Source organism: Microtus ochrogaster, chromosome 7 (genome assembly GCF_000317375.1).
Source record: "Microtus ochrogaster isolate Prairie Vole_2 chromosome 7, MicOch1.0, whole genome shotgun sequence".
In the NCBI taxonomy this organism is placed as follows: Eukaryota; Metazoa; Chordata; class Mammalia; order Rodentia; family Cricetidae; genus Microtus; species Microtus ochrogaster.
Window position 1 is genome coordinate 18,177,248 of NC_022014.1, and position 20,683 is coordinate 18,197,930.

The window sequence follows — 20,683 nt, forward strand, 5'->3', positions numbered from 1 at the left end:
CTCTCTCTTTCTCTCTCTCTCTCTCTCTCTCTCTCTCTCTCTCTCTCTCTCTCTCTCACACACACACACACACACACACACACACACACACACACACCACTTCTGCATGTCTGGAAACACCACTCCCCTGTCTCTGAAGATGTCACCCTACCCCTCTCTCCCACAATCTTCCCTCTATCCCTGTAGCTCTAAGACCATCTCTCAGCCTAGACCCCAAATTGGATTCATAGCAGGCCTTCCATCCCCACTTGACCCTTATCCATCTCCTGGGGGATCTCTACCCAGAGACAAAGACAGGGAAAGAAAACTAAACTACGAAAAAGAGGCTAGCCCACCGGTGCAGTATAGGTGACAAAGGTTGGGGCCATTCGGGATGAGAGTCTTGCACCACTTCCGGCTGTTGATCTGGAAAATGCCATTGTTGGTGCTTCCGTCAGCTTCATGGTCCACAGCAGCTGTATTGAAGCCACTTGTGTAGTAAGCAAGGCAGACCCCTACAAGGCACAGACACAGCTCTGAGGTCAGGTTCTTGGGCCACCACAGACAAAGGGTTCACAGATAAATTCCTAGACACCATGGAGCCAACAACAGGTCTCCTTGCATCTACTTTGCAGATGGATCAGTCTAGAGGTCAAAGTGACTGCCCCAAAATTATATACAATTACCTCAAAGCAAGGGTCAGGACCGTCAATCTTCCTACTCTCTCACTGTGCAGTATATAGAAAAGTTGGCTGCATTTGTTGAATCCATTTAGGAGAGCTAAACGTTTAGAGGCAAGATTAGGAAGACACAAGAAAAGGGGGGCAGGACTAGAGACAAGATGAATCTAGATGTGACTGGGCTTTACAGCCTCCTGAAAGTGCCTCTAGTCGGCAATATTATTGGTTTGCTCAGTTCGCCATCTAAGTTTCAGCAGGTGTATTTGTTCCTCACGATCAAGATGAAGTGTAACCTACAAAGCTGCTGGTTCCTTTGACTTCCTGGCTAGCAGCAGGGATGGTTCTAATCTGCTTGCCTGCTGCTTGCCTAGGATGAGGTTAACTCAGAAGGTGGGTGCCGTCCACCTCATTGACTTCTGGTTTTACCAAGAAGGATTAAACTCAGAATGCCTCCTACAAGGCCTTTGAATGAGTAGGAGGAAAGACAGACAAGAGAATGAGCGGAGGGAGAAGTGTTCTCACAATCAGCCAGGTTATATCCGCGATAGCCATCCAGCCCGAAGTTATGCAGCTCTTTGGCCAGCTCACAACGACTGAAGACCTTGGCCTTGCTGGAGGCAAGCAGGCAGCTGAGCAGATAGGCCAGGGCCAGCCAAGGGATCCCAGGTGGACACATCTGTCTTCTGGGAGCCCGGCTCCTAGTTTCCATGCAGTGGAAGGTAGAGGGGGCTGAACTGTGGGATGGCAGACAGTTCACCAGCCCGGGGTTCAGACAGCTGCCCCTTGGAAGAAGAAAAGAAGGGCAGGGTTTGAGTGCACCTTGGGAAAGGAGAGAAAGGGCGGACAGGAGACAAGGCTCCATCCCCGATGGGACACCAGACATGCTCCCGAAGCCTTGGACAAGGTTCCTGAGGCCCCACTCTAGAGATCTCCCTCCCAGCCCATCCCAGAATCAGGGCCCTCAGGTCACAGGTCACAGGTCACAGGTCACATCATGGAGCCCTCTCAGGGAGAAGGCTCTCCTCTCACACACAGATCCTGAGCAGCGCTGAAGTCCCCCTCTTGGCCATCCATCCCTTCTATATCCTCACCTTGCAAACGCTCCCTAAGACTTACCCATCCCAAGTGCTCAACTCTCGTCACTTGGCTCTGTGGGCAGATTCCCATGTGATGGGGACATCAGCCACTGCTGGTCCTTAACCTTGTGGTTTCTCCTCCTCAGACCCGATGGCCTTCAATGCCACTGTCTTTGCCACTCTGTGACCTTGCTACTCTTCATCTTATCATCAGTTCTTACTTCCCCATGTCTGCAGCCTTCTGCTCAACTCTCCCCGACCACACCACCAAACACATCTATCCCATCTCCCACGAACTCTGCCCACAGGCAAAACATACTTACACAATCTCCAAAATAGGTGTGCTTTGTGTGTTACAAAGTGGATGGGATGGGGGCTGGAGAGATGGCGTAGCAGTTAAGAGCATGTGATGCTCTTGTAGAGGGCCAGGATTTGGTTCCCAGCATCCATAGCAAGAAATTCACAGTCACTGTAACCCCAGCCCCGGAATATCTGATGCCCTCCTTAGGCCTCCACAGGCACCAGAACTCACAGACACATAGACACATACACACACGCACACACACGCACACACACACACACACACGCGCACACATACACACACACACAATTTAAAATGTTTAAATTGTTTTAAAAAGAAGATGGAATAGGGAATATTAGAGGTAGAAGAAGGATCTAACCTGGGATGGGGCAACAGGGAGATGGGAGAGATAGGGAGGACCAACCCAAACTAAGTGTGTATAAAAATGTCACAAGGGAACCTGCTGCTTTGTATGCTTACTCTGCTCACTGAAAAATTAAAAGCATAAGGTATTCTTTCTTTTCCAGCCCCCCCCACCCTACATGTGGAGGATGATGAAGTGACTAAGGGCATAGTTTCACACGTGAGTTTGAAGCCCACCACTGCTCCTTTCTATTTCTTAAACTTAGGATATTCTTCAAGCTTCTTTTTCTTCATTTATAAGATGGGGTAAATTAATAGTATTTGCCTCAAAAGATGGTTGAAAGAATAAGAGAAAAAATGAGTGTAAAGATACTGGCTCTTGGCATTAAGAACAGCCTTGCCATTGTTTCCATTGTGAACTAGCATCTATGTGGATGCTTGTCTTTGATCATCTTTCCCTCCGCTCCATCAAAAGGGCTTCAAACCCCTCATTACTGCCCTTGCCCATCCCACTACTCAGCTCCCAGATGACCTCACCCCTTACGACACCAAGAAAAGCAGGATTTTTTTCCTTCTTCCTGCCTCAGCCCCATCCCACCTTCAAACTCATCAGGAACTCCCACCCTGTCACCAGTCCTCGGGAGTAAGGACAAGGTCAATGTGGAAGACAGTACTGGTGGTACCATCTTGCTTTATTCCTGGTTTCCTTCCTCATTCTCAGGACATAACCTTCATGCCTGGAACAACTTGCCCTCAAAGATAAGAAGAGGCCACCACTAGGTCATTATTAAAACATCAGGCTGCCTGGCTCAGGCTCTGGGGAAATGGTGATTTCTGATGTAACCCCGATCTTCATGAATATTCCCTGCCTCCCAGAATTCTCATAAGGGGCATCTGGAGATGTTGGCCTGTCTCCTCTGTTGGCCACTGACTCTCCAAGTGACAGGGTCCAGTAGCACATTCCCCACGTCCCTCTTTGCTCTGAGCTCAATTCTTTCCTTCGCAGCCACGCTCTGTCAGGCATGCCCTCTCTCCTAGTACCCACAACACTCATCTCTATCTGCTCTTTCTCATTCCACGCGAATGCCCTGGGTTAGGGCCCCAGCTTCTAAATGTCTCCGCTTGTTTCTCATCCTGTCTGTACCGATCTCTCTTTTCTGCTCTTCTCATCCAAATTTCTGAGAGAAAAATTACCACTGTCTCCCTGTCCCTTCGTCTTGTCATCTTTTCTTTTTGTTTTTCCTTTTCTCTTTCCTAGTATTAGAGATCAGATCCAAGATCTTTAGCATGCCTGGAAGTATCCCACCACTATCCTACATCACCAGTCTCTTGGTTCCCCTATCCATTTTTTTTTTAAAACAAAATCTTGCCAATTGCCTAGACTGGCTTTCTACTTGCCAATCTTCCAGCCTTGGCCTCATGAGTTGTTGGGATTACAGGTATATCCCGCTACACCTCTCTCCTCCCTGTTTGCTAATCTGGAGTCATAGCTTCCCCTCCCCGCCCACAGGACACCTCTGCTGGCTAGCCTCACAGGCGTCCTCGGGGACATTTCACCTGCCAACCACTTCCCTGTTGAAATCAGAGTTGTGTTGGTTCCTCCGAAGTTCCCTTCATCCAGGCTTCCTCCTCCCACGGTGGCTTACTCCTCCTCCACTGCATAACCCATATCTGCTCCCATCTTAGCTGCTGGCCTTCTGCTGCACCTTTTCTAAGAAACGAGAAGGAGCTGATCCCTGGACACCTTTTGTCAATACCCCACAGTCTCCTCAATCTCAACTCACTGAAGAGAAATGGTGTTGCCACCAAATTCTGCCCATCTTCGTTCTGTTCTGCTCCACCACAGAGCACCTGATTCCCCAAATATCCTAGAAACATGGATGCTGTCCTTTACTTCTCCAACCTATGCCCTTCTTCCACCCAGAGCCAATCAATCAATGCCAACGCCCTGTTGACCCTTCTTTCCAAGACCACAATCTTTCCTTAAGTGCAAACCACCACCCCGTGTTCCCCCGTGGCTTTCTTATGCTCGTGACAGACCTCTTCCAGACCTCCTACACTCATCACATGATCCAGAATGGACTGACATGCAAAGCCTGGTCATGCAGCGCTCTTCAACAGCTCCTCTGTCACTGCTCCCAACATGGTCCAGAGACCCCTCCATGGCGCAGTAAAGCTGGCTCATCCCTCACTCATGACCTTCCATTCTGGTGATACCACATGGTTGGTTCACTCTTTGGGTGAAGCCCACTGTCTAGCATTGTGGGTATCTCTGTTCCTCTGCACAGATAGCCCCTCTCAATGCTTCAAGGATGAGTCACAACCAAGGTGAATCCCCAGTCAGACTTTCCTGTTGGGCACCATCTCCCTAGACAAGCAGAGTAACTTTATCTCCACACGGGATTGTAATACATGTCAGCTGCCGTCCCCAAGGTGAACTTCCACAGAACAATGGCCTGGTCCTATTTATCTTCATATCCTGAGAGGCAAACTGAGTTGCTGGTGTGAAGTGGCTGTTCAATGGATACTTCTTAAACTCAAGCACACCGAGGTCATGGTCACAGAGAGAGTGTGAGCCCTTCTCAAAGTATGGGGAAGGAGATAATTCTTACCTTTGCTGAGTCCTTCAACTCTGCAGGACCAGGTGTTTTGTGGGTGTTTTCTAAGTTAATCTCATCTAATCCTCTTAACTATTCAAAGAGCTGGGATTAATATCCTCAATGTATAGATGAGGAAACCGAGTTCACTGCTACCCAGGGAGTGCTTTTTGATTTCATAGTACTTTTCGTAGTAAAGCGACTTCAAGATATGTGTATCTAGAGCGGTTCACAGCAGGTCCTCAGGTTTAAGGAGACAGACCTGGTGGCAACTCACAGACCAGAGACCTGCCAACCAAAGCTGGTATTCACATTCTCCCCTCCTCTCCCTCTCCCTCTCCCTCCCTTCCTCCTTCCCTCCCCATCTCCTTCTCCCTCTACTTCCCTCTCCTCTCTCTCCTCTATCCTCCTACCTCTCCTTCCTCTCTCCCTCCTCTCTCTGTCTCTCTGCTGAGTCTCTGTCCTAGAACAGAATCCCTCCCTCCCTTTCTCCTTCCATCTCTGACCACCGCCTTGCTGTTTCCAAGTCCCTTTAGTCAACACTACCAGGACTCAGTGAGAGGGACTCACAGATCAGGAGTCATCCCTACCAGAGCTGAAACTGTGGTGACAATGACAGCAATGACTGTGGCTCAAAATCCTGCTTCAGCTCAGGACACCCCTTGTGATCCTGCCAGTGTCCCAGCACTGGGCATGAAGAGAACAGTCGAGAAAGCAGACTCCAGATTGACCTAGGGCCTTCTGGAACCCCCTGGCTCTGTGAGCTCATCTTCTAGAACATGCTTCACTCCTTGAACTTCGAAGAGACTGACTGTGCCTTCCAGGTTCAAGGTCCAGGAGCATTTTAGCGGCATCTGTTTTCTCTGTTTTGTTTTTGCTTTATCAGACAGGGTCTCGTGTAATTCAGTCTGACCTCAAATTCACTATCCAGCCAAAGATGACTTTGCACTTGTGATCTTGCCCCTCTTCCCAAGTGCTGGGATTGTGGGCATGTGTCACCCTGCCAGTTTTATGCCATGCTTGAGGATGAAACCTAGAACTTTAGGTATGGTGGCTAAACACTACACCAGCTGTGCTACCTCTCCTGCCCAGGTTAGAGGTATACAATCACAACTCTTCCTGGCCACCTCTGCTTACACACACACACACACACACACACACACACACACACACACACTGAATACTTCAAGGGATGATTCTGCCCTTCCAACAGACATGACTTCCCAGATACAGCTATGTGAACCCACTGCCTCCAGGAGGCTCATCCCAACCCTGAACTCCCTTTAAAAAAAAACTCTTCCTTAATGTTGAGCCACAAATCGCCTGCCTCCTCTATCTAGATGACAATTGCTCAGTGTGCATAGGCCCAGGGCTATTTTGCACTGCTGTCCCTAAAGCCCAAAGAGTAAGAGAAGTGAAGCAAAACAGCCTGTGACACCCATGGGAGCACCTGCCTGCAGGGCATCAACAAACACTCCTTCTATAGCGTGGGGCTGCAGGCCTGAGCTCCTACACAGCTAACGGTACCACCAGACGAGCCCGCAAAGAAAGCAGTTCAAGCCTTCTCTTTTCTCAACCCCAAGTAGAGGTGATAATCCCTACCTAGCATGGAATTAGGAAAGCCTAATAAGCGTTTATGTAGAGCTTAGGACTCAGGGCTGCTAGATCAGTAGATAGCAGCAGTCTCGGTGAAGAGCACGGCAAAGTTACAAGTGTGTCGATTTGTACTAAGTTTATCTCTTCTTCCTGGCACAGCCTAGACCAAGCGCGTGAGCTCTGAACTTGTCCCATCACTGGCACGAGTATTTCTTTCCCCCTTCCTTCTTTCCTTCTTCCCTTCCTTCCTTCCTTCCTTCCTTCCTTCCTTCCTTCCTTCCTTCCTTCCTTCTTTCCTTCCTTCCTTCCTTCCTTCTTTCCTCCTTCCTTCCTTCCTTTTTTTTTAATTTTATGTGTGTGGATGTTTTGCTTCCATGTATGTTTGTATACCACATGCATGAAGTGCTCACAAAGGCCAGAAGAAGGAGTTGGATCTCCTAGACTGGAATTACAGTGCTGGGAATGGAACCATGATCCTCTGGGAAGAGCAGTCAGTGCTCTTCACCATTGAGCCATCTCCCTGGCCCCACCAGTGTTTTCTTTTAATTATGATAGATGATAACAGGTAGATGTCTAGATACATAGACAAACAGATATATATCTCAAAATAAATACAGTAGCTAAGTTGTAATGACAAGTTAAATTTACTTAGTTTTTGAATAATTTTTTAATTTTTTGAAATTAAAACATAATTCCATCATTTTCCTCTTTCCTTTGTCTCTCAAATTCCTCCCATGTATCCCCTCTTGTCCTCTCTCAAATTTATGGCTTTATTTAATTGTTTATATTAGATTCCTAAATATATAAATACAACCTGTTCAGTCCATAAGTCATTTTTTTAGGGTTTTTTTTTTTTTTTGAGACAGGATTTCTCTGTAGCTTTGGAGCCTGTCCTGGAACTAGCTCTTGTAGACCAGGCTGGCCTTGAACTCACAGAGATCCGTCTGCCTCTGCCTCCCGAGTGCTGGGATTAAAGGTGTGCACCACCACTGCCGGGGCATATAAGTCAAATTTTTTTTTTTTAAATATTTACTTGTTTATTATGTATACAAATTCTGTCTTGTGTGTATGGCTGAAGGCCAGAAGAGGGCACCAGACCCCATTACAGATGGTCGTGAGCCACCATGTGGTTGCTGGGAATTGAACTCAGGACCTTTGGAAGAGCAGGCAATGCTCTTAACCTCTGAGCCATCTCTCCAGCCCATAAGTCAAATTTTTTAAAAAGGCTTTGAGAATATTTAAAACAGGACACCTGTCCCCTTAAATTTTTAAGTGCACAATAAATGATCAGCATCCACTGTACAGTACAAACATGCAAAGCCGACCGCCAGAACTGAGCACCGCTGTGCAATACAAACTGCACAGACGACAGTTAGACCTGTTGGTTTTGCTTGACTGAGTCTTAATGCCCATTAACTGATAGCTCACAGTTTGCCTCTCCGCTGGCTCTGGTGCCCACCGTTCCACTCTTGGGCTCTACGACTTTGATTTCTCTAGGTACCTCATACATTCGGGCTGGCTTATCACCACTAACATAGTATCCTCCAGGCATGGCACTGAGTGTTCTCATTTTCCCACACCATCCACGTTTGTTTGTTCTTGAGCAACAAACCTGATTATGGTTCCGTTGTGATTTTACCTTGCACTTCCCTGATAACTAGTGACTAGGGGCATCTTTTCAGACACCTGTTTGACTGTTCACAGAAATGTCTAATTGAACAGGTATTTTTTTTTTACACATTCTCCAGATGATTCCAGTAGGCATCCAGTCTTGAAAAAATTTATTCAGCAGAAAGAGCTCAGAACTTAAGTTTAAAACCCTAAAACCTAGGACTGGGGAGATGGTTTGGTGGTTTAAAATGCTTGTCCACAATCATCAGGATCTGAGTTCAAATCCCCAGAATTCACTTAAAAGTCAGATGTGGCGCAGGGCTCTACAATCCCAGCACTCCTACAGGTGATGCGAGGTAAGACCAGAGAAATCCCAGATGCTCGAAGGCCAATGAGCCTGCTGCAGATGGTGGAAAAGCAACAAAGAGACCCTGTCTCAAAGTAACCCCTGAGGTTACTCAGACCTCCACATGCATACTATGGCACGGGTGTAATCACACACACAGTACACACATGCACACACACAAACACACAGAGTACACACATGCGCACATACACACATTGATAAATATCTTGAAAACCCAGAGCAATGAAAAGTGAGTTCAAAGTTGCTCCTCCCATGACCAACTGGCTAGTGTTGCTAAGTTAGCCTCCATTTCCTCATGAGGAAAGTGGAGCCGTTAACCCTCTCCGGCCAGCACTGGCCTGCAGCACTGTGAGCTACAGTCACTACCTCATCTCCCCAGACCTCATTTCCCTCCTCTATAGAACATAAGCGATCATCTTCCCTCCCTGCCAGCGTGGGGCAAAACCTGACAGTGCCCACCAACCGCAGCAGTACAGCTAGAACGTAAGCGATCATCTTCCCTCCCCGCCGGTGTAGGGCAAAACCTGACAGCGCCCACCAACTGCAGCAGTACATCTTAGCTGTCATTTTATTGCCTGGCCCTTGGTGGTGATTCTGTCTGCCTGAGTTTTGGTTTGAGTTGGGTTTTTTCTAGATTTTACTGCATTGGCTGTCCGCTTTTACTATTCCGCCACTTCTTTTTATTGAGTATTCTTTCAACTTATTTTATTTTATGATATGTTTGGTTATTTCCCTATTGACTTTCGCTTTTAAATGGGGATGGGAAGCAGCAACAGCTCAAGTGGGACAGTTATGAGGGCAAACTGGGCCTGACTATGGGCTCATGGCTATTTCTCTATGCAGCTCCTTACCCTGCTCTCCTGGCTCAGCAGTGGAAGCCTTGAACACAGCCTAACAGAGACCCTCCAGCAACTTACCCCAAGTTCACATTTCTCTTACTGTATGTTCCTGTCCTTGATTTATACCCGATACTGTTGCCTGGGCCCCACCTGCAGGCCAGTGGCATCCAAGTTTCTGTGGATGGAGCCCAAGCCACAAGCTATTGTTGCTCTTGGGTCATATGAAGTGCTCCCTGAGCTGAGAACACAGTTCTTACAGTGTCACATGCATGCCTTATATGGTGTTGTATTATATGTCAAGGGCTGTCTGTCTGTCCCCCAGCTAGCTTCTAGTCCTCCTCAAAGCACCTCAGATGCTCAACTTACTCTCTTCACTGCTTGGGTTGCCTTGGGGTCACCTAGCATCTTGCACAGGATCTGATGTCGCAACTCTAACTTTGCCATCTAGCACAGTCTTGTCAACCCCTTGTACCATCGTTCTCATCAGATTAGCAGATGCCTGATGTGCCTCTCACAGCTATTTCCCCAGTGTCAAGAAAAAAAATAAAAAAAAACTGCTAGGGGAGTTTTAAAAAGAAGGAAGGGAGGGAGAGAGGAAGGAAGGAAGGAAGGAAGGAAGGAAGGAAGGAAGGAAGGAAGGAAGGAAGGAAAAAAGAAAGAAAGAAAGAAAGAAAGAAAGAAGAAAAGAAAGAAGATTATGCAATTTAAAAGATTTATCTCAAGGAACTCAGTCAGAAGAATTCTAACACTGGTCAACCGTGCGCCTTATGGACCATGGAAAAATTGAACCCTCTGCCAACCACACACAGGGAAACCCTGGAGCTCAAAGATTAAGACCTGCAGCCAACCCACTCCAAACTGACTGTAATTGGGCCAGTTTAAGAGCAGAATGGGCCTCTTCTCTCTGAGCTGCCACCCACTCTTTCACCAGTGATCTCTTTCTGTGGTCAGAGTCATGTGACACTGAGGTAAGCAGGGCTAAGTGGCTTATCCTGCTGTAAGCACACAGCTTGTCGTGACTGCAGCCATCTTGCTTGCAACTGGTGTTGTATCCATCAGGTGACTTATGCACACAATCCAAACCATACAGGGCGAAGTCATTAAAATTGTGATCCACAGGTATTGTGTTGGCTGCTGAGGTCTGAACCCTTTCTTCACTAACACAGGATATGTTGATAATAGTGTGTGTGTGTGTGTGTGTGTGTGTGTGTGTGTGTGTACGATGTGCATATACGTGCCATGTGCATGTTCATGTGTAGGAATTTGGATGCACACATGCCCCAGTGCACATGTGGAGGTCAGAGAACAACCTTGGGTTTCATTCCTCACTTTCCATCTTGTTTGAGACCGTCTCTTGTTTCTTTGGGTGCGCGTTTTTTCCCCAGTGTCCATGCCATGGACACATGGGGATAGCCCTTAAACTTGGGGTATTCTGTCTCCACTTCCAATTTCACAGTAGCGGTTTAGGGAATTACAGACACTAATGCTACACATCCAGCTAGTACCTGGGTTCTGGGGATTTGAACTCAGGTCCTCCTGCTTGCCAACTGAGTCATCTCTCCAGCCCCTGGGTATGTTAATAAATTTAAAACTGTCTAAGTACATTTCAGATGGCTGTGAATTACTGTTGCTATTGCTTATCAGCTAAATCTCCTCTTCTCGTTGTGAGGGGCAGGACTCCCCCTGACTTGCTGTTGGACAAGACACTCTTTGTTGTGTACAAACTTGATTGTCAATTTGTTGGCTCTGGAATTAGCTAAGACACATGCCTGTGAATGGATCTGTTTTCAGGACATTTCCAGGGCATAAAAGGAGAAAGACCCTTCCCTGGAGTGGGTAGCACCTTCCCAAGGCAGCCCAGACACAAAGAGACCTAAGGAAAAAGCAACAGTCCCCTCTTGTCTGCCTTTGTGTCTTGCTGGTGAGTGAGTCTATCCTGTTGTGCAGTTGCAGCTGATGCTGCCTCAAACCTTCACTACCATCAGAACCCAAAACCTCATAGGCCTCCCAACCTGGACTGAGAACCAGGCCTCCAGTGCCAGACTGGGACTGCTGGAGTATCTAGTTTCACGGACCGAACAGCTCCTAGGCTCTCAGCCCTCTGCTGCATGCAGAAAGCCATTGGTGGACTACCCAACCCCTGTTGTGAAAGCCAATCTAATGGAATATATTCATTTTATTAATTCTGTTCCTCTAGAGAACACTGGCTAAAGCACACGTCCATCTTTGGGTCCCAAACCAATTGCCATTGTTGACACACTGGATCTGCCTGTCCTCTGTCTTGTGGCACTCTCTGCCTTTGGGGTTCGTTCTCATGCCAGGCCCGTGTTTCTCTGAGACATCTGCACTAATAGTCTCATGCCATCATATTCTTTGAACATGTCCCTGTTTTTCCTTCCACCTCATGTGATATTTGGTAGTATGTGTCACCCTGATAGATTTTTGGGATGTGTTACCCTGAGAGGGTGTCTCTGAGAGGATATTTTGGATAAGATGTACATTTACATCAGGAGACTAGGTAAGGCATATTAGCCTCCAAAGCCTGGCTATCCCCAAGTGAAAGAGAATTCCTCCTTTCTGCCTTCCAAATTTGCACATAGGCTCTTTTTCCTCCTTTTGGGTTCAAATGAGTATCTGACCCTACTGAGTCTCTACTGCCAGTCTTCAGACGGAAGCTATACATACACCCATATACCCAGACTCCCTGGATCCTCAGGGCTTCAGACTCGAACTAAGCCATCAGCTTTACTTGGTCTCCTGCTTAAGAAGTTAGCCTGTACATCATGAGACCTGCTGTCTCCATGAGTGAATGAGCCAGTTCCATTTGCCATGTTAATCTTTCCCTCTCTATTGATAGACAGATTAGATGGATGGATGGATGAATGAATAGATAGGAGATAGATAGATAGATAGATAGATAGATAGATAGATAGATAGATGACAGATAGGTGAGAGAATAAAAGTTAGATAATAGATGGATAGAAAATAGAGAAATATAGATAGATGATATGTGTGTATATGTACAGATGATACATACATATATTTTTTACAGAGCACCATAAGAACAAATATTCTTTTCAAAGGAGATCTGACCTCACTATAACTTGGTAGGAAAAAGGGGTCACATTGCCCTATGAATATGGTACCCACTTCCTGAAGAGTCATAACAACTTCTTGAAGTTTCATAACACAAAACTCAAGCTGACTGCTTTCCTCCTCTCCAGAAAAGTGCCTTCCATCCTGTCTCTGGAGTATAGGCTTCTATCTAAACTGTGTGTCTCTGGATTAAAGAGATGACAGTTAACACACACACATACACAACACACACACACACGCACACTTAAAGCTAGTTCACTGTGTCTGTTTCTAACACTCTGGAATGTTATGACATTATATCTGGACCAGTTAGTGTCTCCACCAGAGGGTTCTTCCTAAATGTCATGGCTGAATACATCATTCCTCTTTCCCTCATTTTTTACTTTGTTTTGATTTTCAGACAGGATTTCACAGAGCTCAGACAATCTGCAAACTGTCTGGGTAGCCCAAAATGATGCTGAACTTCTGATCCTCCTGCCTCCACCTCACAAGTGAGATTACAGCTCTGTGCCTAGTTTATATGGTGCTGGGGACATGCATGCTTAGCAAACACTATCAACTGAGCCCCATTCCCTATTTTCAACATTTCAATAGATCTCATCACTCACCACAGGGCTGCTGACCCAGCTCAGATGGCCTTAGTCTATCTCTCCTCCTACACCAGCCCCATCCCAACCTCATCCACTGAGCTCTGGAGGTCTAAATTACTGTCTTCTCCCCGAAAAGTGATTTTTCCTCTCTAGGTACCAAATCATTTCCATTCAGACAAAATCAGCCCAGTGTTACAAAGTTCGCAGAGAGGGTTAACCTTGCTCGCTCTCCTCAATCCCCCAATCTAGTTCCTTGGGTCTCTACTTCACCATGTCCCTTGTGCTGTCATTTGTGATGTGCTGGCCGGCTGGCTGTGAGCTATTCAAGAGCAAGGATGCTGTTATTTTTATTCCCTTGACTTTAATGGATGAAGCACACCGAAAGCCCTGGAAAGAGGTTAAGAGGTTGAGTTTATAGACACTGGTCTCAGGAGTAAATGGCGACAGAGTGGCGAGAGGGCAGGTCTTTGCTGCGAGGGGATAGTTCTGCGGCTTGATGGGATTGGTGAGCAGATGCACCGTAGGGAAGTCAGTGTCCTGGTTTTTCTTTTCCAGTATGGCCATGTAATAGTTCCCACTACGGGAGACTCAGTGAAGGAAACGTGGCATCTCCGATATTTTTGCAACTCCCTGTGTAATAACTATTGGAAAATAAAAGGTTTCTTAGAGAAGAAAAACACAGGCTAATTTAGCTATTTTAAGGGCCTGTCAACCCTAGAACTGTTTGCAGCCTAATATCAGAATCTTAACAGTTGACTAGCTGGGAGGCAAATAATGACAGCAGAAACAGAACCCGAGTTGTTTGGACATCTGGTTGCTTTTAAATCAAGTTCCTGCTCCAAAGAGCTTTATACCATCACCCCAGTGATTCCTTCAAAGTCCTGCCAATCAGGACAAATCAGGATCTGTGAATCAGGGTCCGTGCTGTTAAGGGAACTGGACAAGATCAACGACAACAAACTTAATTTTGAAAACACCGGGAGAGAAGCATCCCGCTCCACTTTCACTGTCTGTCTAACTAGAACACGGCTGAGTGAGAAGAAGAAGGCAGGCTGGCTGACCCACCACTTAGGACTCGGAGATGTGTGGATCTGAGTGTGTGCCCTTAGTAACTCGGAAACCCTGAACACTTGGGGTGCTCAAGATTGAGGATTTGAGCAAAGTGACACCTTCAGAGGCTCCCCTCAGACTCAGAGCCTCTCAAATCCGTGCTTCCTAGCAACCAAAAGGCTGGCTACTGACTCAATAACTTCAGGTTCCTGGGAGCCTCAAGAGTCTTGGGCCCCTAAAAGCTTATGTCACTAGCAACTGGGGGCCTTCAAGAAACATGAAGATGTTCGTGAATTGAAAATCGGAATAACCTGGGGCTTCTAACAGCCCAAGACCTATAATAAACTGGAACTCTTAGCAACTCAGGTTACCTAGCAACCAAGAGACTCTAATTATCAGAGACTCCTAGCAACTGGGTGATTGCACAACCTGAAGGCCCAGTACACATCTAACACTGGACCCAGACAGTCTCTCCCTCTGGCGCTTGCTGCATGAGGAATTGTGAGACTTAGTTTGATCCTAGAGATATGGCCAGAATTAGATAATGCGTCCTCCTATCCTGGCTATGTGTCTGTGGCTTAATGTCAGCCCTGCCAATAGTTACCTCTCCAACAAATGAATCCTCTCGTCACTTTTGCCTAATGGCTTCCACTGACTCCTTGTTCTGGTGAAGGTCAAGGTGAGACTCCAGCACGGTGCCTGGACTCACACAGTCAGGCGATATCTTTTCATCTTCACCCACTTCCTCCAGCCCCCATGTCCTTCCTCGAACCCTAAAGCAAATCTGAAGTGAAGGTTTTCACTTTAGTTTCACAGAAAGTGAGACCGGAGGAAGCTAGACACATGCCAAGGCACACATGGCCTGCACATGGCAATTTCCAGCCACACCTGATTCCAAAACCCAGCCCAAATGCCCAAAGACCCACATAGCTACCTACGAAGTTCCTAAGATGAGATTCTCAAGGTTCTCATTGCCCTTCCAGGCTTGGGGTTTAAACCCACGGTCTTACACAAGCTAGGCAAACATTCTACCACTGACCTACATCCCCAGCCCTCTTTATACTTTTTGTTTTTCTTGAGACACCATCTCACTAAGTTCCCTGGCTGGCCTTGAACTTGGGGTCTTTCTGTCTTAGCCCCTCTGTAATTTGAGTAGTTGAGTTTGCAGGCCTGTTCTAGCATTTCTAAATATTCCCTTAATAAGCTTCTTTACCCCTTCTTTGGGGAGCCATAAAACTCCATTTTATTTTGGTGGAACTTGAGGTTAGTACCACCAGTTCACATGGAAAGCCCCAGGATCAGACCCTAGGAGAGTACTGAGACCACACCCAGGCCCAGTGATGGACTTGAGGTCCACCTCATTTTGCTCATGATGGGCTTTAGGGTTAGGGTCAGAAACCTGCTTCCATCCTGTTTGTCAAAAGGGTCCCACCATTAGCATCTCAGTGGTTAAAGATTATTTTTATTTGCATCCTTTCTGTCAAGAAAACAAGTTATCTGGGCTATAAATACCTATGTGTTCCTCTTCGGGATACAATAACACTGCTGTCCCTTTTTAAATTAAAATAAGTATAACCTAGGGCTGGAGAAATGACTCAGAGATTAAGAGTGTGCACTGTTCTAGCGGAGGACTCAAGCTCGATTCCCAGCACCCGTATCAGGCAGTTCACAACCACCTGTGAGTCCTACTCCAGGGGATCCACAGCCTCTTCTGGACTCTGCCTACACATGTGGCCTAAGCACAGGGATACACACACATAAATAAATATGACCCACATATACCTTTATTTCCCTTGTTTATTTCTCAAGGTTGGTGGATGTGAAGACGAGGTATGCTGAGGAAGGTTGCTCTCTACTGATAAAGTTGACAGAAGTATGAGGATAAAAACATGACCTTCTAAACACGAGGGTAAAGATCCCTAAGGGGAGTGAGTATCTCTAGGACTCATAGAAGGAAGAACCATCATAGGGCCAGATGGAACTTTCCTGAACATAACTGTGTGTGCTTATAATCCTCTTGTAATTAATAGCATATATAACAGAAGCTCTCTGACACTGCTCCTCACAGGCCTGAGTGCAAAGTGAGGGGCAGCGAGAGCGAGTCCTCTACAGGAACACTCCCTGTGTATGGAAGAGAAGTCAGACATGACCCACGGTGATTTCATCCCTCCAAAATTTTATGTCTCATCTGTGAAATGAGCATAATGATGTGTGCCCTTGAGAGGTCCGGCTCCTCCCCTGCACATCTCTGAGACCTGTTCTCCCTGGGCTGAGATCATAGCTCCCAGCATCGCACTCCTATTGTGCTCAGAGTGGGCTGGGGAAGAAAGATCTTAACCACTTGGCATCCAAAGCAGTTTCCCCCCAATTTTCAAAGGAAGACCTATGCTCCAGGTGCATGTTTGTCGGTGGACATAGGGATGTGTGTGGCTTGTCTTCCCATGGGATGAGGGCAATGTCTGATGATATTTTGTATTATCACAGCTTGGGGCAAAGGGAGTTATTGACCCTTGGGAAGTAGCCACCAGGAAAGCTGCATCCTACACGGCAAAGAATTAATCAGGAAACACTCACAGTACAGAGCAGCCTCAGCCTTGCTCCTTCTCTGTCCCTATCTTCTGTGAGATGCTGGCTAGGCTATCTCATTGCTCTAGACAGTATTTAGTGTCCTCACTTGTAAAATAAGCCAGTTTGGCTCAATGATCTAAATGGGCCTCCAAGTGCCTGCCATTCTCAAAGCCTTTGCTTACGGTATTGAGTCTCCCGAATCACAGCAAGTATCCCCACCTCCATTCTTCAACTGTAAAATGGGGCTGAGTACTCTTGCTTCATTGTTTCTATTATGGTATGAAAGGGAAAAGTGACTATTGAATGGAAAATAGTAGCACATAGTGGTTCATGCCTGTAATCCCAGCACCTAGTAGGTTAAGGAAGGGGGAGAACAAGTTTAGGGTCAACCAGGGCTACATAACAAGACCTTGTCTCAAAATCAGAGAGAGAGAGAGAGAGAGAGAGAGAGAGAGAGAGAGAGAGAGAGAGAGAGAGAGAGAGAGAGAGAGAGAGAGAGAGAGAGAGTTCAATTGTAATTCACTTAAAAGTACATTAATTCACAGCCCTCAGGCAGGAGGAACCTGGGAGCTAGAAAATCACATTTTTCTAGAACTTTCCATAAAGCCGCAATGGACCTTGTGGCTTTGCAGGCGACCTAGTAAAGTGAACAGAAGTTGGGCATGGGGATTCACACCGGCCTGCTGCTGCCAATGACGCATCCTTAGGAGAACTATTTCTGTTGGAAATGGAAAAAAGAATCTGCTGGAAGGATCATTTGAACAGCTCTTGATTCTACAGCATGGAGGTACCAGAGTTTCTAGGCCAAGTCTGATCAGAGGTCAAATACTTCCTCTACCATTATCTATCAGTTGTCGATGTGGATGATAGAAAGGCAGACCAAAGAGAAGCCTGCACCTTTCAAGCAAGGTAAGGCATTCAACAAGTGTTTAATAAGTGCTATGGCATTCAGTCAGTGTTTAATAAGTACTATGATCTAAAAGTCTGAGAGAGTCTCAGGTAATGTATTGCTACTCAAACTCACTTTCATCCTCATTTAAGATGTCCAAGAGAAGCCGGGTGGTGGTGGTGCACACCTTTAATCCCAGCACTCGGGAGGCAGAGGCAGGGGGATCTCTGTGAGTTCAAGGCCAGCCTGGTCTACAAGAGCTAGTTCCAGGACAGGCTCCAATGCTACAGAGAAACCCTGTCTCAAAAAAAAAATCCAAAGATAAATTATGAAATACTGTCAAATTCCATTATACTTCCATAGGAAATAAGTTTGCTAGCCTTAACTATCTCCCATTTACCCATCTACACACACACAAACACACACTCACACACACACACACTATTTTATATACTAAAAAAAATAAAAGTTATCCTTGGATATTTAATCAAGGTTTGCCATGTTTTCCATGTTCCTCCCTCGCTCCGCCATCCATCAAGAACACACCTGCCAAGAGAGGTTAGAAACAGCTCTTAACCATTTAAAGTGGGAACAGCATCTCCCTGCCCCAGAGACCCATGAAGAAAATAGTCTTATAAAACAGAATCTGCTCCACAGTTAAGCCAAGACCATCTTTTATTGATTAAAGGTCAACAAGAATGTAGATAAGTTAAGCTATGCAGAGACTCAACATTATGAAATGCCAAGGCCTGAGGCTAGAAGTCTAAAGCTCACCATTCAAAACACCAGCAGACACAACCCTGGGGAAGGGACTGGCACTAAGCCACTCCACTGGGATCTCAATTGCAGAGCCCCTCCAGCTAAGGCACTCCCACACGAAAGGCTAGGCTGCACTCTGAGCTAGCTCCGTTTCAAACAACATCCTGCAAACATGCCCAGAGCTGAGGTGTGTATTCCAGAGGCTGGGAGCATGGAGAAGAGACAGAAACAGGAGGGCAGACGGAATGAAGGACACAGGGGTGCCCACATCAGAAAAGCCAGCAGCTCCCATCCAGTGTCATTCATTCTTCAAACATCCTCATCCTTCTTTTCTCCAGACCAGGTGACTGTATGACTGTAGTTACTACTGTTCTTTTATCACTGGCAGAAGCCACTCTATGCAAAGGCAATGGAACATTTCAGCCTCTTCTAAATACACCATCCAAACCCGTGCTTGGCCTTAAAAAGCACCAGCTTCCTTTGAGTCCAGGATGGGGAGACAAGAATAAGCAGGGTCAGAGGTCAGAGCAGAACTAAACAGGGACAAGAGTTCAGCTCCAGGGCTGGGCCCCTGGGGAAGGCAACCACAAAGGTCAGAGGTGCCTAGCTCAAAAGGTGAAGCGAGCCTAAGGGCTAAAAGCAGCAAAGTCAACCAAACTGCTCCAGCTGCACAGAATGTCTAAGCAGCCAGCACCGAGCAGGCTGGAGAAACGCAGTCCTGGGAAACCTAGCCTGTGGCGAGGGCAGACAAGGAAGCAGGTGACCGGCCCTTCTTCCTCCTTTGTCATCCTCCTTACTGGGCAGCACAGATGCGGGTCCATGGCGGGCAACCCCCCGAGCCTTCGGGGACCACGCCAAGCCTCTCATCTCTCCATGTGTCCATCATCCTGCCTTCTAGGAAAGAAATAGAGTGTCACCACCTGTCTGTGACCTCCCAGCGCAGTTTTTGCAAAGTCACTAATCTAATGAGGTGCCAAGGACAAAAGTCCAGACACTACTAAGGTGTGATGAAGGCCTGGGGGTGTAGCTCCATCAGCAGGGTGTATGTATACATGCAGGAAGTCCTGGGTTAGAACTCAATAATACTGCATGATGCCTTTAATCCCAGAACTCATGAGGTAGGCTGGAGGATCGGGAATTTAAGGCCAGCCTGGGCTACATGAGACCTTGTCTCAGAAACAAAGTACCTTCTAGGAGAAATCTAAAGACAAGCCTGGCCATGGCCTTGGAGCCGTCAGTGGGTTCTGGGTGTAACTGGCTACAGCTAGAGCAAACAGGGCTAGCAATGGGATCTCCATGTCTTGTTTACACTACTGTCCTCATGGCAATGGTAGAAACAGGCTGAACCTGGTCCCAGCCAGACATAGCAGATAGAGACCTGTAAGTGATCCCATGGAGAAGGGCTAGCTTCTGACCTGTATTTTTGCTGTCTCTGTGTGTATGGTCATCTCAGACAACCTACAGAGGAAAGAAAATAGCGGTCCTATAGGGTGAGGGTCATTTGTGGCTCGTTTCTATAAATTGTAAGCAGGCTCTGTGCCTTAAACAAATTGCTAAGACCTTCTGAAGTCAATAGCGGTTGTCTTAGTTAGGGTTTCTGTTACTGTGAAGAGACACCATGATAAGGCAATTCTCATAAGTAAAGCATTTCATCAGGGTGGCTTGCTTACAGTTTCAGAGGTTCGGTCCATTATCATCATGGCAGGGAGCGTGGAAGTATGCAGGCAGACATAGTGCTGGCTACATCTTGATCCACAGGCAACAGGAAGTGAACTGTGTTCCAGAGTGGGCATAGCTTGGTTATAAGAAACCTCAAAACCCACCCCAACAGTGACATATTGGCACACTTCCTCCAGCAAGGCTATGGCTACTCCAACGAAGCCACACTTCCTAATAGGGCCACTTCCTATGAGCTTATGGGGGTCATTACATTCAAACTGCCACACTGTGGAAAGTGGCTGCTCCAAATCTTTATTCCTCCTGATAATTACCCATCTCACTCTTGCTATGTGGGCAGAGGCATTTCCAAGGCAGTTGGTTTTGGGCTTACCTGTGCATTTGTCAAAGGAATTTTTTACACAGCACTAGCAGACTTGAAATGCATTTATGCCCTTGGACCTGCCTATTCTCAGCAATTCCTGCCTTTTTTTCTATGAGAAAAACAAAAGCTGCCACAGTCAGTCGACCACAAGTCCAAGGAGGATGAGAAGCAATGTGCATTCCCAGCTCAAACCACAGTCTGGGGTGGAGCTGAGTTGAGGCACATACACACACACACACACACACACACACACACACACACACACACACACACACACACAA

General features: G+C 46.7%; 1 protein-coding gene across 1 annotated transcript in view; it reads right to left on the bottom strand.

Annotated features, from left to right (window-relative positions):
• Nucleotides 1-1,434, bottom strand: part of Spaca3 (sperm acrosome associated 3) — a 5,761-nt gene extending 4,327 nt beyond the window's left edge. The window contains exons 1-2 of the mRNA XM_026780985.1: nucleotides 1,182-1,434; nucleotides 336-494 (exon numbers count right to left, since the gene is read on the bottom strand). Of these exons, the coding sequence (XP_026636786.1) occupies nucleotides 336-494; nucleotides 1,182-1,368 (346 nt within the window). The 5' untranslated portion in view covers nucleotides 1,369-1,434. The remainder of the gene's footprint in view (nucleotides 1-335; nucleotides 495-1,181) is intronic.
• Between the last annotated feature and the right edge of the window lie 19,249 nt (nucleotides 1,435-20,683).